Source organism: Sinohyriopsis cumingii, chromosome 12 (assembly GCF_028554795.1).
Source record: "Sinohyriopsis cumingii isolate HCF-2022 chromosome 12, ASM2855479v2, whole genome shotgun sequence".
NCBI lineage: Eukaryota > Metazoa > Mollusca > Bivalvia > Unionida > Unionidae > Sinohyriopsis > Sinohyriopsis cumingii.
Window position 1 is genome coordinate 83,530,434 of NC_142972.1, and position 16,612 is coordinate 83,547,045.

General features: G+C 34.7%; 1 protein-coding gene across 1 annotated transcript in view; it reads left to right on the forward strand.

Annotated features, from left to right (window-relative positions):
* LOC149786872 (uncharacterized) overlaps positions 1-16,612 on the forward strand; it is a 91,821-nt gene that overhangs the window by 21,509 nt on the left and 53,700 nt on the right. The window contains exons 7-11 of the mRNA XM_089977381.1: positions 711-939; positions 2,511-2,589; positions 6,369-6,544; positions 11,462-11,538; positions 12,214-12,356. Of these exons, the coding sequence (XP_089833507.1) occupies positions 711-939; positions 2,511-2,589; positions 6,369-6,544; positions 11,462-11,538; positions 12,214-12,356 (704 nt within the window). The remainder of the gene's footprint in view (positions 1-710; positions 940-2,510; positions 2,590-6,368; positions 6,545-11,461; positions 11,539-12,213; positions 12,357-16,612) is intronic.

Sequence of the window (16,612 nt, forward strand, 5' to 3'; positions counted from 1 at the left end):
TTTCTGTCTGTGGAAGTGCTGGAGATAGTAGGGCTTATATTCCTAATGTTAATGTGATCAGTTAAGCATTCTCGGAGAAAAATAATTTACTGAAACATTTGCTGTCTTTCATTAAAATTTTCACTAAACATTAATCAGACGCACTAAAATGAATTAGAAATACTTATTGTATTCTGCTAATGGTTGCAGTACACCAGGCACATGAAAAGAATGTGCCTCCATTTTTAAGACCCCAGCAGATAAAGCATTCTGTTCTCTCCTTTTTCACTCTTAGGTACATGCATTTTAAGGTTGTCTGTGGTAGATATGGTCTACTGAAGACAAATAGAGAAATATTACTTGGGCTCTGGTGACTCTTAACATAGCATATGCTGATGTCATTTTCTTAGTGAAATAACATTTGTATTAAGGAGAATTGTGCTTGTGGTTTACTACCATTCTTTAGCGCATGATAGGCTATACATGGTGGCCAGTATATTTTGGTGGAGCAAGAAACCTGGAATTATCATTGACCCACAGGAAGCTTTCTAACTTATCACATGGTCCAAGCTAAGACTTGAACCCAGGTAGACATAGGTGAGATGTCAGTGATCTGTAAAGGCGAGCGCCTAAGACCACTCATCCATCTCAAGCCCACATAATATGGTGATCATTAATATAGATGTGTGATAAAATGATATTTCGTACTAGTCACTTCTTTATTTCAACAGATTTATATATCTCCAAATATTCCTGGTGCCACACACTTCTTCCTTCAAGATCGACAAGACTGGGGAAAGGATAGGAACTAAAGAGACTGCAGAGGAGGATCTTAACATCATAAGCCAGCCCATAATTCTGCTGTCAGTTGTCATGTACCTGCTGAGTCCCACATTCATCCAGCTGCTTTTCCGTGGGATCAATGATTCTTTTTCCAGCATCACCAGCCTAGAGGCCATTGTAAGTCATATATTTAGTTATGTAAATTTGCCATTTTTCACTTTGTCCTAGGGTACCAGCCTTAGTTTATTTGAGTCTGTAAATTTGCTTGTTTTTCACTCTGTCTTTGGGTACATGTCTTAGTGGATTTAATTCTGTAAATTTAATTCTGTAAATTTGCTGCTGTTTTTCACTTTGTCTTAGGGTACCAGTATTAGTGGATTTAATTCTGTAAATTTACTGTTTTTCACTTTGTCTTTGAGTACCAGTCTTAGTGGATTTAATACTGTATTTGCTGTTATTCACTTTGTCTTAGGTACCAGTCTTAGTGGATTTAATGCTGTAAATTTGCTGTTTTTCACTTTATCTTAGAGTACCAGTCTTAGTGGATATAATACTGTGTTTGCTGTTATTCACTTTGTCTTAGAGTACCAGTCTTAGTAGATTTAATACTGTAAATTTGCTGTTTTTCATGCTGTTCCTATTGTACCAGTCCGAGTGGATTTAATTCTGTAAACTTGGTGTTTTTCACTTTGTCTTAGGGTATCAACCTTAGTGGATTTAATTCTGTAAATTTGCCATTTTTCACTTTGTCTTTGGGTAGCAGTCTTCGTAGATTTGATGGTTACTGGTTAAATACCTATCATCAAACAGTGGTCCTTCTGTAGAAGCAAACAATGGTTCTTCCATCAAATCAATAGAAGCAAACAATGGTTCTTCCATTGAAACAATAGTAAGAAACAATGGTTCTGTCATGGAAAAAAGACAATAATTTTTCCATGGGAAAAATAGGTCTTTTATAAATTTTCAAATTTAAGTAACAACAGTAATATGATTATTGGCCAAATTATGAAAATTTATCCCTGCCAAAAATAGATGAATATCCAGTACTTAGTATGCACAAGTGATGTGCTTTTTATTTTTCTTAGTTCAGGTACACATTCAAAATATTTGTTCACATTAGTCTTAAGATCTCTAAGTAACTGAGTACATCTTGTATGGGAATTGTAAAAAATGTCTTTATGTAAAATGTACTTGAATAAACATAAACAAGTGTAAACAAATCTGACCACATGTCCATTATACATTTAAACCATGGGTCTCTATTGTTGTACAATAAAGAGACAGAGACTATTTTGAGGGGCAGATGGGTTGGTCTTTAAAGGCAGTTTTTAATTTGAATGTTAGTTACTATCTATGAGGATAATTTAATCGGTACAAAATGTCTCTTTTTATTCACAAATCTCTTATAACTGTGACTATATGTACACAATATACAAATAATAGATAGATAAAGAAAAAGATGGATTTATAGGAAAAAATATTTCCAGAATAAAAATACATGTGAAGAAAGACAGAAGAGACTAGCTTGAATAGGTGAAAATAAAAATGATGGGAAAACACTTCATTGCATTAAATTCATGGGTTTAGATGGACTTGAATGAAAAAACATGGAAGTTAGAAACCGTTAATACTGGCTGCCATGTATAGCCTATCTTGTGCTGAAAAATGGCATTAAACACTACAACATCAACAACAACAACATATAAGCTGGGTAAGCATGTAACATTACAACACATTTCACATTTCAGATACAGATGTTATTTCTGATGTCCCTGAGCCTATTTTTAACAACTCTAATGAGTCTAAGGGAGACATGTGAATACACAGGTATGATTATCCGTTTTAGTTCTGCTATTAATCCCTGTAAGTTTTGCAGTTGTGTCATTTTCACACTGCCCTTTGAAAGTAAAGTCACCTTAAACAACAAGAAAACATTAAATTTTTTATATGCCTGCCAAAAGGCAAAGAACATATAATGATGTCTATTTTTCAGTCTGTCCATTCATCTCTCTTTTTTGTTTCTGCACAATAAGTAGTTTTACACCATATTCCTTTATGACATTTTGTGGATGGCTTTCACTTGGGTAAGGAGAAACCTGTCAATCTTGGGGTCAGAAGGTCAAAAGTCAAGGTCACTGACAGAAAAAAGACTAAAATTTGTGGATAGCCAGTGCTTGGGGTAGGGTAAAGCTGTTGAATTTTGAGGTTAAAATTTCAGTGGTCATAATCAGCGTAAAGAAATAGTTCTAGACCCTATACCTATTGGCATAAAAACTTTAGTTCTGGATGACAAACCTTCACCAAAATTATGGAGGGCCTGCACCTAAGGTAAAGAAGATGCCTTTTGATTTTGGGGTCAAAAGGCCCAAGGCCATGGTCATTATGACTCAAATAAAAATGTATTTAGCACCATAACGTTTGTTCTAGAGTGACTTCCTTTATCAAACTTTGCATTTGACTCACACTTGGTCAAGAAATAGAAAAATAAATTTGAGGATCTAAAAAGTTGCACAGTTGTATCCAGGTCACGTATAATGCTCATTTCTCCAATGGTTTCCATTACTCATTTATTGTAATAATATTGGTTTGTTCTCTAAGAAATGTTTCTCTAAAGTTGTTTATTTCTATAAATATAAAAGATCGATCAACTCTAATACACTATAGAGTATAAAGATAAATTTTGCATAAAACTAACAAAAGCATTAACAAACTCAGACCAATATTGATGGACAAATTTTGTTTCCTGCAGTGACCTTGTTTTCACAAAATTTTTTTTTTAGTGTTAGAATTTGTATTATTTTTCAATAAAGAAAGTGAGCTATTCAGTGGCATAATTAGGTGCCAGGGTCGGGGGATTTATCCTGGCAATTTGCAGCTAGCTCCTGTCTTTATTTAGTAAATAAATAAATGTTTTTAAAGTCAAAAAGTATAAAAATATTGTTGCAAAACTTCTCAAGTGATCTCATTTATTTCCATAAATAAAACAAAACTACACCATATGTCAATACACTTATATTATTAAGATGTCATGAAGATCACACACGTCAGATTCACTCAAATCTATTCAAGAAAATGCTTTTGAACAAATGATTAATCACCATGTACCTGGATGATTTGATTAAATCCAGAAGTTACTTCAAAATATCGATCTCAAAATTGAAAGGAGCAAAACAAAAATGTCTCCAAGACATAAATTTAAAGATGGTCATCAGAAGTTGAATTTTCTTCTTCCCAAACAATTAAACCTAAGCAGTTGACTTGCAGTTGAACTTGCAATGAGTCTTAAATGCATCTTTTGTGTGTCTAACCGATCTGCTTCTGTTGTTTTTCTGAAATATTCTGAAAGTTATCTTCTGTTGGATCATGGGGATATTAAGGAAATTTTTATAATTAGTATTTTAAAAACTTACCTTGGAACAAATGTCACGAGCTCACATGTTGATCGAGTGCAGCTACTAGAAGTTTTAACAAGTGATGCATATGTTCAAACAGATATGTCAGCTGTACCAACAATAAGAGATGAACTATCAGAACTTACTAGAGATAAAATTCATGCCCCTACTCAAAGACTTTTGACTTGCCTTCTGGAGAAGAGTTTGAAGACGATGATGACGAAGATGGTTGCTAAAGCCAGACCATAGTCATGACTAAGTGTGTTTGAAAATGTTAAATAAAATCAATATTGGTAAAAATTGTGTTATCTTGGAATTATTTAGTTTGAAAACTGTTGGAAAAAAAAGCCTTTTTTTACTCAATATTAATGGAAAATATTTTATAAAAAATGGTTACCAGTATTTGCTTTCAAGGTACGTTGATTTTACCCATACAATTCTCTGAAAATCATTTGATCGGGTTACGCATGACCCCCATCCTATTTTTTTAGAAAACCCTTGTACTTGTAAAATGAATGAACACACTGGCTATTTCATAATTTGCACAAAGGTGAATTAGCTGTTTTAAAAATATTTCACTATTAAATTGGCAATGGAAGATATACAGTCTTCCATTATTCATTTGATATGTATACAGAACAGCACCTATATCTTTCATAAAATCAGAGTTTTCAGCTGTGAACTGGTTAACATAACCTGGTAATAATGAGAAATATATACTTGAAACAAATGTAAATGCCACATTTAAATCTAAGACAAAACATAATATTTCACCTGGTCCAGATCAGCCAAATTTGGTCTGAATCAGCTTGTAATTTGGTCTGGATAAGCCTGTAATTTGGTCTTGATAAGCATGTAATTTGGTCTGGATAAGCCTGAATTTTGGTCTGGATAAGCTTGTAATTTGGTCTGGATAAGCCTGTAATTTGGTCTGGATAAGCTTGTAATTTGTTCTTGATAAGCTTGTAATTTGGTCTGGATAAGCCTGTATTTTGGTCTGGATAAGCTTGTAATTTGGTCTGGATAAGCTTGTAATTTGGTCTGGATAAGCCTGTAATTTGGTCTGGATAAGCCTGTATTTTGGTCTGGATAAGCTTGTAATTTCGTCTGGATAAGCTTGTAATTTCGTCTTGATAAGCCTTTTTTTAATCAATCTTGGTCCAGATCAGCCTAAACCTCGTGTATCTAACCAGAAAGACTATTCTCACTGGTACCATGTCCATAATTTATGTAATGATATTTATGTGAAGGCTGTTCACTAGACATGTAGCAGTAGCAATGGTAACTAACCTCATCTACACAGTAGTAACATATTTTGTAGGGTGAATTTTCTGTTTTCACATTTTAGAATTGAAATTGTCAGAAAATCATGTATTTAGTCTTGTCTTCAATAAAAATATATTCATTTTTGTTCTGCACACCTATTATAGAAGTCATTATATTTCAAACTGGAACAATGTTACACTCCATCATTCTGCAGGCACTCATTTACAGTGTGCTTAAGAGTATTGGTTATTGGATGGCAGGATGGGAAATGATGAGGTCCAAACCTGTAACACTGTTATTACAACTTTGGGCACTCCCCATCCCAACCATCATTTTTTTGTCTATTAACTGATATTCATAATTTTTATTTGTAATGATGCTCATTGTTCATTGGATGATTCAATGCAAGGTCATTACAAGTATTTTGGATTCATTCCTAATGTAATCATAGGTTGCCATGTGGATAGTCTTTACAATGTATGAAGCACCACTGATATCTGGATGATCAGCCAAGGTGTAAATAGGGTTAACATATCAGAACCTTGGCTAGTGAAGATGAAGTGAATCCCACAGTCATATGTCCTAGAATAGACCCTAGAATATGCAAATTATGTTTTAATTGATTAAAAATTAAATGGGTTTAATTGACAGTTCATTTACTTACAATGTTAACATTTATGTTTTTTCTGACTAATGAGAACCACATTATAGTTTTCCCTTTCTTCAGGTTGACATGGTTCCTGCTATGACATGGGCATAGTCATTGATCGCATTATACTGGTTGAATTACATTTTTCCATGTAATATACCCCAGTACATGTATAAGGTGGCATCACTTCTGTGATATTGTATACATGTATGACTCCTCAATGGCATTATAATGAGGTTCCACTCTATTTCAAACTTACCTGCTGCATATTATGCTGAAATTTTCATTTATTCCTGCAGGCATGTCACATATATGGATAGTGCGAGCTCGCTGGGTTACCGGTGCAGTGTGTGTAATGTTGTGCTACCCAGTCCTTAAAGGGTATGGACTGTCATCCCACTTCCTTCCATGGCTGCCAGCTGGAGTAGCTGTCTACACTGCATATGGAGTTCTACTCAGTGACAAAAAATTGAAGGTAAAAAAGATTCAGTACCACAGTTTATGATAGTGTTTACAAGGAGTCCTAAAAATTCAGGGTTCCCAAAGCAAGGTATCCCTCTATACACAGTCCCAAGTCTGACTCATGTTGATGCAGTGGTTTTGTCCAAAATTCAGTGAAGTCTGAGCTTTAATACTCTGCTGTAATTAGTGTAAATTTATTAAGTGTTTTGTCAATAATAGAGCTTTAAGCAGTAGTTCTATTATTTTGCAGGCTCATTCTTTTGGATTCAAAATGCATGCATAAAATGTTCTTTCAGGAGGATTTAGATATTTCAAATTTGAATAAGTTATAAATTTAATTTTCATTTACTAGTATTTTTATTATTCTATTTCATTAACACTAGTATTTGAATACTGTATGCCTTTTTTCTTTCTCTCTATCCTTGTCTCACATGTCGATTTAAATCAATGAGTGGAAATTACAGCTACCTGATACCTTATTGCTCTGTGTGCATTGGCACAATGTAAAATGTTTTATAAATCTCTTTGCCAATGGTTAAAATAAAATAATGACATGTATAAGTTAAGATTTTTATCTCCAGGTTGCAGTATTGACATTGATTTATCAAAACCTAGTAGCATTATTAATATCTAAGAATGAAATGCTGTAAGAAGGCTGTGATGGGAGTGGGTCATCATTACATGTGGCTAATATTTTGTTGGGTCTTTAAATTCTTGGTTTGGGGCAACAACAAAAGCCATGAAAATTGGTCCCCCACAAAAGTTTTGGATGATACGGTATTATATGAATATCTCCTCCACTCAATCCCACTTTGATCCAACTCACCTACCCAATCAAAAGTTTTTAAAACTATTTTGTGCATATACCAAGCACCCACAATCATGTATACAAGTTTCAGTACAGAGTTGCAGTTATGCGTTAGTTTATGCTGAAATTTATCAATTATGACTGAAACCTGCTGCAGCTTCTATGGATACAACCATTGGAAGTAGACAATGCTGGCCTAGCTGATATCTTTTGATGCTTGACTACAATGAATTTTCCAGGTAATGCATCTGGATGGATCGTTTTCTTATAAAGTTAAAGCCGAATGTTGAAAAGTCAAATGGAAAGTTAATAAAACAGGCTAAAACTCAACTTTACAATGATAGGGAATACAATAAAAAAAATAAAAAAATGGGAGATCAAAGATTCCTGGCTGCAGGAGTTTCCTTTGGTTGAGGCCAATGAAGATTGAACAATCTCTTCTTGTAATAATGCAGAGATATGCAGACAAAATAAGCAGATTATTTGCAGGACAGTTTGTCACAAGACACAGTGTTAACACGCCCAAAAAGAGCAAAGCAAAGCACAATACATGTTAAGTCCTGGAAAAAGGCATCTCCTATAAAGCCACACATTCAAATTTTCAGCCTGAAGCACAGCCTTGTACACAAACCAGTCTGAGCCTGAGCCATTTGATATAAACTATCTGCAGGATGTCTTTGATTAAATTGGGGAGAGTAAGGCCAAATCAAAATTGAATCAGGCCATATCTTCTGATCAGTGTTCTTCAATAATCATTGTGGACTGATCACTTATTTCATAATTAATTTTTATTGTTCCCTTAATTTTGATTCCCAACACATTGACTGAAGACAAAAGCCAACAAATTACTTAAAGGTTTGCATAGACTTTATTGTTTCTCATGTCAGTAGTCTAAGTATACGTTTTGCATCAAACATAAGACAAGCTGAAATATCCAGTAAAATTTACATGTCACAGATCCATGCTGCAAGCATTTAAATGGTGGAGTTTAATAAAAGTAAACATTTTAAGAGTCCTGTCTTCCTCTATTCTTATAACTATGAAAATACAGACAAGTGGGTGGATAAGTAAACTTGATTTTGAGAAAATGTCTGCATCCCAGATCAATATTACAGCTTTATAATGGGATCTATGTATATACCCCATTTTATACACTGCCCTGTAATAGGATCCATCAGCAAAGTCATATTATACACTGCCTTGTAATGAGATCCATCAGTATACCAGTATTATACACTATTGTAATGAGATCCATCAGCATGCCAGTATTATACACTGTATTGTAGTGAGATCCATCAGCATACCAGTATTATACACTGTATTGTAATGAGATCCATCAGCATGCCAGTATTATACACTGTATTGTAGTGGGATCCATAATCATACCCATGTTATACACTGCCTTGTAATGAGATCCATCAGCATACCAGTATTATACACTATTATAATGAGATCCATCAGCATGCCAGTATTATATACTGTATTGTAATGAGATCCATCAGCATGCCAGTATTATACTGTATTATAATGAGATCCATCAGCATGCCAGTATTATACACTATTGTAATGAGATCCATCAGCATGCCAGTATTATACACTGTATTATAATGAGATCCATCAGCATGCCAGTATTATACTGTATTATAATGAGATCCATCAGTATGCCAGTATTATACACTGTACTGTAGTGGGATCCATAATCATACTCATACACTGTATTGTAGTGGGATCCATAATCATACCCATGTTATACACTGCCTTGTAATGAGATCCATCAGCATACCAGTATTATACACTGTATTGTAATGAGATCCATCAGCATGCCAGTATTATACACTGTATTGTAGTGGGATCCATAATCATACTCATGTTATACACTGTATTGTAGTGGGATCCATAATCATACTCATGTTATGCACTGTATTGTAGTGCAATCCATAATCATACTCATGTTATGCACTGTATTGTAGTGCAATCCATAATCATACTCATGTTATATGCTGTATTGTAGTGGGATCCATAATCATACTCATGTTATGCACTGTATTGTATTGCAATCCATAATCATACTCATGTTATACACTGTATTGTAATGGCATCCATCAGCATACCAGTATTATACACTATTATAATGAGATCCATCAGCATGCCAGTATTATACACTGTATTGTAATGAGATCCATCAGCATGCCAGTATTATACTGTATTATAATGAGATCCATCAGCATGCCAGTATTATACACTATTGTAATGAGATCCATCAGCATGCCAGTATTATACTGTATTATAATGAGATCCATCAGAATGCCAGTATAATACACTGTATTGTAGTGGGATCCATAATCATACTCATACACTGTATTGTAGTGGGATCCATAATCATACCCATGTTATACACTGCCTTGTAATGAGATCCATCAGCATACCAGTATTATACACTGTATTGTAATGAGATCCATCAGCATGCCAGTATTATACACTGTATTGTAGTGGGATCCATAATCATACTCGTGTTATACACTGTATTGTAGTGGGATCCATAATCATACTCATGTTATGCACTGTATTGTAGTGCAATCCATAATCATACTCATGTTATACGCTGTATTGTAGTGGGATCCATAATCATACCCATGTTATACACTGCCTTGTAATGAGATCCATCATTATACCAGTATTATACACTGTATTGTAGTGGGATCCATAATCATACTCATGTTATACACTGTATTGTAATGGCATCCATTAGCATACCAGTATTATACACTATTGTGATAAGATCCATCAGCATATTCATGTTATACACTGCCTTGTAATTGAATCCATTATCATACCCATGTTATGCATTGCCTTGTAATGGAATCCATAACAATTTCCATATTATACACAGCCTTGTAATGGGATCCATCAGCATGCCAGTATTATACACTGTATTGTAATGGGATCAATAACCATATTCATATTATGCACTGTATTGTATTGGGATCCATCAGTATGCCACTATTGTACACTGCCTTGTATTGGGATCAATCAGCATACCAGTATTATACACTGCCTTGTAAAGGGATCCATCAGTATACCAGTATTATACATTATTATTATACACTGCTTTGTAATGGGATCCATAATCATATCCATGTTTTCCACTGTATTGTAATGAGATCCATCAACATACCAGTATTATACACTGTATTATACACTTTATTGTAATGAGATACATCAGCATACCAGTATTATACACTGTATTGTAGTGAGATCCATCAGCATACCAGTGTTATACACTGTATTGTAGTGAGATCCATCAGCATACCAGTATTATACACTGTATTGTAGTGGGATCCATCAGTATACCAGTATTATACACTGCTATTATACACTGCTTTGTAATGGGATCCATAATCATATCCATGTTTTCCACTGTATTGTAATGAGATCCATCAGCATACCAGTATTATACACTGTATTGTAGTGGGATCCATCATTGTATTTACCAGTATCATACACTCCCCTCTAATGGGATCTATTGCCACACCAATAGTATACACTGCCCTGTATTTTAATCCATAAGTGTACCCATTTTGTATGTTGTCCTCCAATGGGGTTCCTGAGCATAATCACTGTAATGGAATCTGTCAACATATCCAAATGTACACTGTCCTGTAATGGGATATATGAGCACATCCATATTATACACTGTCCTGTAATTGGATCCATCTGCTATGACACATAAAAAGTGACATCATATTGATGATATCATGATGTAATTAATGATCATGTTGTGCAGCAAGTCTTCACTTTATGTAAGTGGACTACCTTAAGGTCAGAGAGAATTGTATGTGATGGAATGGTTTCCTCAGCTCTAGAAACTTTATAGTTACCTTTATTTATTTTATGTAGATGCAGTACAGTTATTTCTTTCAATGACCGAATGTCATTGATGCTTTCTTTTTTTAAAAAAATCTGGACATCATTGAAATTAGAGGGAAATTTGACAATGAAAATAACCAAGCACATGCTGCACATAAGAATTTATTGGCAAATCAACAGAGCCTTTCTTTTGCCCCTCTCTGTTCTTTCTTACATGTAAAACAAATGGTGAATTATTTTATATTTTAATTTCAGTTATTATCCCTAGCTACATTAGCAGTTCCTGTTGTTCTGTTTTCCTACTGGTTGTCATGGCTGCCATGGAAACTTGTGTATCCTTTTCAACTTCAATTAATGAAAAGAAAAAAGAAAAATAAGTTTTGTTAATATGACTCACTGAACGTCCACTATGTGTATATTTCTTGTGCATTTTATCACATAATTGTTTGATTATGATGATGATTATGATGATGTTTTATTACTGAAGGAAATGTTATTTCAATACACTATTATCACATAATGTCCTCAAAAAAAGACAGTAATTAATTTAAGTAAATTATATTATTGCTTATCCTATCATGACCAGTCTGTTTATGCAAACTATTGTTCAGGTACAACATCTCAGCAAAGTATAATACTGTATGTCTGGTCATTTTTGCAGTAGTCTAATCTTGGCTTATTTTGTTAGTGCATTGCAACAACAAAAATTAAAGTTGCAAAATAATTATAGTAATATAATATTATAAAAGACACCAAAAACTAAAATTGCAAATATTGGTGTTTATTGTTTCAAAAATTAAATCACACAAATTTAAAACTGCCAAAAGGGACAGATATGGTAAATAAGTTTAAATTAATTGTTATAGAAACATTCTTTAATTTTGTACATGTGAAAAAGGATTAAAGAATATGAGGGGTTTTGCAAGCTTTGTATTAATGTGAACATTACAGACACGTGTAGACTCCTCATTTCCTTCAGATTCATGTTTTCCTTAACACACTGTCAGTTACCACCTTTTATTCGGTTTACATATCAATATGTTTTACAGTTTGCTTCTCATTAACTGTGTCCTGTGTTTTCTGTGTGTATACACAGCATCGTATGCCCCACAGCAACTGTTTGAGACCCTGTTAGCTGCTGAGTGTCTTGGTAAGTTGTCATTATCATTTAATAGCTTATGTAACAAAATATTTGTCATCCCCATGATCCTTTTATCATCCTTGCAGAGTTACTAGATCACAAACAAATACTCAGAGGAATGAAAAAGGATAAAATAGAACTTCAAAAAAGAATAAAATTTCTGAGATTTTGTCCCAAGATGAAGGTAGTTACTAGGACACTGACAGATATACATTTTCATGCAAATCTGAGAGAGGCAGAACAAAACCAATGAATTTTCATTTTCTGGAATAACAAAGGTTTTTTTAAAGTGCAAAATTGTTTCCACTGCAAATTTTGAATTCTAGACTGAAAACAACAAGATATTGGAACTGAACAGAAAATTATATCCGATTAACAAATTACACTGCAAATATCTAATCCTCTGAACAAGACAGCACAGCTACATAGTCATGATGAATTTATGCCACCAGAAAGTAATTAGTCAGATACGGTTTCCCTTTCATATTCCAGTGCATTGCTGATCATTATCCAGAAGTGTATGAAAATATTTTCCTGCATCCAAAGTCACTATTCAGAGAGAGTGAGATTTATTTGTTTGTGTTGGTTTATTATATTTTGTTTCTAAATCAAATTGCCATGCCATTAAAAGCAACAAAGATAACAAGTAGGCCAGTGGCACAACATATCAAATTGTAAAACAGTGGAAAGTTAAAACAGAGACATTGCCTGAACTGAACATCCTTGTTAGCATGTTCAGAGTTGTAATAATAAAGGTAGCAGAAATCAACTGCTAATAAGAGAAAAAATTTTAATGTCCACATCATGATATTGACAGACTTGTCTTTTGTTGGTGAATTCCAATTCCATCACGTTTCTTAAAGTAATTATCCATCAGATTATTCCTTGACGTATAAAAACTACTCCTTAAAATTAGTCCATATCAGACATTATGGGATTCAACTAAATATTTATAAATATCACCAGTAGTTCATTGTATCTTAGGTTAATCATTTTGAATTATCTATGTTTGTCTTTCGGATCCCATTGCATCCCAACACATCCTTTACCCTGTAATGAATTTCATTTACTCTGTAACTTTTAATATTTCTTAGTCTTAAGTTGGATCCTTTATATATCTCAAGTAGCAGCAGAGAGACTGAGCCCAGCAACTATTTCGTCCTAACAGAACTCTTATCAAGAAGTATTTCATACAAAGGTCTTATTTCACAAAATAAACCCTCTATTCAAAAAACTATGATAAATAATAACTTTCTGACTAATGAGGTTATTTCATGAAAACGCTTACTAAAAAAATACTTCTTGACGATGGTTTGGTCGACGAAACATTTGATGGCTCAGTCTCTCTGCTGCTAATCATGTAAATATTTTAGGATTTCTAGTTAAAAATTTAAGTTAACAATAATGGCCAACATTGGAGAAGCACATTCCGCTAGACTAGCTCGAGAGCGACTAGAAGCAATTAAAAAATTTCTTCCTGTATGAGATTCTGTAAGACAAAAATTACAAGCACGTCAGCTGGCACAAGTTGAATTTACAACAGGTGCAGAAGAATTATTTAAACCCGTTACAACAGCTACTGAAAAAGCTGCGGTGGTCACCAAAGAAGCTTTATTGGGAGATGAAAAGGGTATTCTTCCAGTGTTAAAACAAACCGCTGAGCAAACTGAAAAGATTGCTAGAAGAACCAAACAAACAAACAAGATTTTACGAGATCTTCCAACTGATATAGCTGCAGCTCAACCTCCACCCGTCGGCAAAGAAATACTTGAAGGTATTGGGCAAATTCGTACTGAACTCGCGTCCAAACCAATAAAGGAAAATATTGGACTGATTGCAAAATTTAGGGAGGGTTTTGCTGAAGATATTAAAAATACTACAAGAGAAGAATTGCCCAGAAAAATATTAATTGGTATGTTTAATAAATCTAGTATCTTAAAACCCGGTTTTGAAAACGTGAATGATGATAATTTTATTAAATGGATATATCGTATATATAAAAACAAAAAACAAGCCAGAGACAATGATTTAGAATACAGAGGTCTCCTTGAAGAAGTAAAAAGAGTTTATAACGAACATGTAAAACAACTAGAATCCTCCCAGCAGAAACCTTCTACACCTTTACAACAACAACGGCGGAGGATAATAGATACTGACCTAGTCCCGTTAGGTGAATATGAGGTTGCATCTGAACAAAGTCCACGTCGTCAAAAATCCGAGCCAACTAGGTCGCCGATAATTGGTTTAACAACATCTCCTGAAAGTTTACCGCAAGATGTTTTAGCCCCAAGAATTGTAAGACAACAACCAAAAACCGGATCTGGTCTAGCTGTTTGCCCTGATAATATCATCAATGATGTATCACGGCTAGAAGTTCTCATCGGAGGAAAACGTGCCGGAAATAACTCACCAGAAATAATTAATGAAGCAGTTGATATCTGTCAGCGACTATTTCGCGGCGGCATCATGGATACTCACATCTATCGAGAACTTATTGATGAACTCGTCGACAGCGATTAGAGAAATAACAATTAAATAAATGATAGTACACAATTCTCATCGTAGACCAGTCATGGTCAGGGTTGTAAATTCACGAGTACCTGTATACAAAATGTCTTATGGAAATGGATTAGGCGATGTTGTTCAGGGTTTATTTGCGAGAATGGCACCTAAAGCAATACCGATCGCAAAACAATTATCGATGAAAGCCATTGATGTTATTAAAGATAAAGCTATTGGCGCTGCTGGTAGCGCTGCCGGTAAAGCATTCACGGCAGTCAAGGATAGACTAGCACGACTGATACACAGAAAACCTCCACCGGTAAAATTACCAGCCACCGCAGACATGCCAGCAAATGTCAGTAAAGTAATAAATGAAGCCGCAAATCAAAAAATAACAGCGCTGATAAAAAAACCTGAACAAATAAACACAAGTTTGGTGGCGGGAAGTGGTCTTCGTTTTAGACGATAACTTCTATAATAAAATGTTTAAACGGGAATCCGACCCAGCATTCGACATAGACGAACCGGTTCTTAAAAATGAATCAGTGCGTGATTATCAGTATTACTCTTATGACGCACAAGAACCAAATAAACAAGGACGAATTGAACTTCAGGTTCAGGATACCAGCAGATATTTCCTGCCCGCTGAAGCATTTATTGAAATAGAAGGTGAAATTAAAAAAGCAGATAACACAGACTACGCGGATGAATTTAAAGTCAGTTTTGTCAATAACGGAATTATGGCCTTGTTTGATAGTGCTATTTACATGATTGATGGAAAAAATATTGAAACGATTCAGAAGGATGTCGATGTTGCTACAACAATGATTGGTCTAGCAAGATATTCTGATGATTATACAAGATCAGCTGGTCCATCAATGATGTTTGCCAAGGATAATTCTAATAGTCCTGAACCAAATTCTATGATTATAGGTAATATGAGAAACGCAGCTGGTACTGCGGAAACACCTGCAGTAACAGGGCCAAATGAAAATTACAATTTAGGTTTCGCTTTACGTAAATCAATGTTGAAGGATGAGAGTAGAAAATTTTCTTGTGCGATTCCGCTGTCGCATATCTTTGGATTTTGCCGAGATGTCAGAAAGGTAATTTTCGGAGCAAAACATACCGTTGTACTTGTTAGAAAAGCCCACGACAATGATGCGATATGGCGAGAAGATGGTGCTGGTGCTGGTGACGCTGGTAAAGTATTAATAACAAAACTATCACTGTGGATGCCGGTAATGACTCCTGCAATTGCCGAAGAACAACGACTGCTTTCTTTTATGGATCAAGGTGGTAAATCGCTGCTATCGTGGCTCACAACAACCACAGATAGTGTTCAAAGTACCGTTAACGGTTTATTCACGTGGCATATAGCATCACAGCAGGGGGTTTCCGCGCCGCAACATATTTTCATTGCTCTTCAGGATATTGCACAAGTGGGTAATCAAACACGTTCGCATATGATCTTTGACAAATTTGGTGTCACCAACGTTTCTCTGAGAATAAACGGACATCAGGAACCATCTGAGGACATAATGCTAAATTTTGAAAACAACCATGTTGCACGTGCATATCAACGATTGACAAAATATCTAGCACGTGATCTAAATATCGATACTGGTTTGCAAATATCACAATTGGGTTTTATCTCTCATTATCCAATCTATTACTTCTCGCTGGAGCATCTTGATTTAACCAGACAGTCTGTCGTTGATATTCACTTCAGGGCTACCGTGAATAGAGGAGCTATAGCTGAG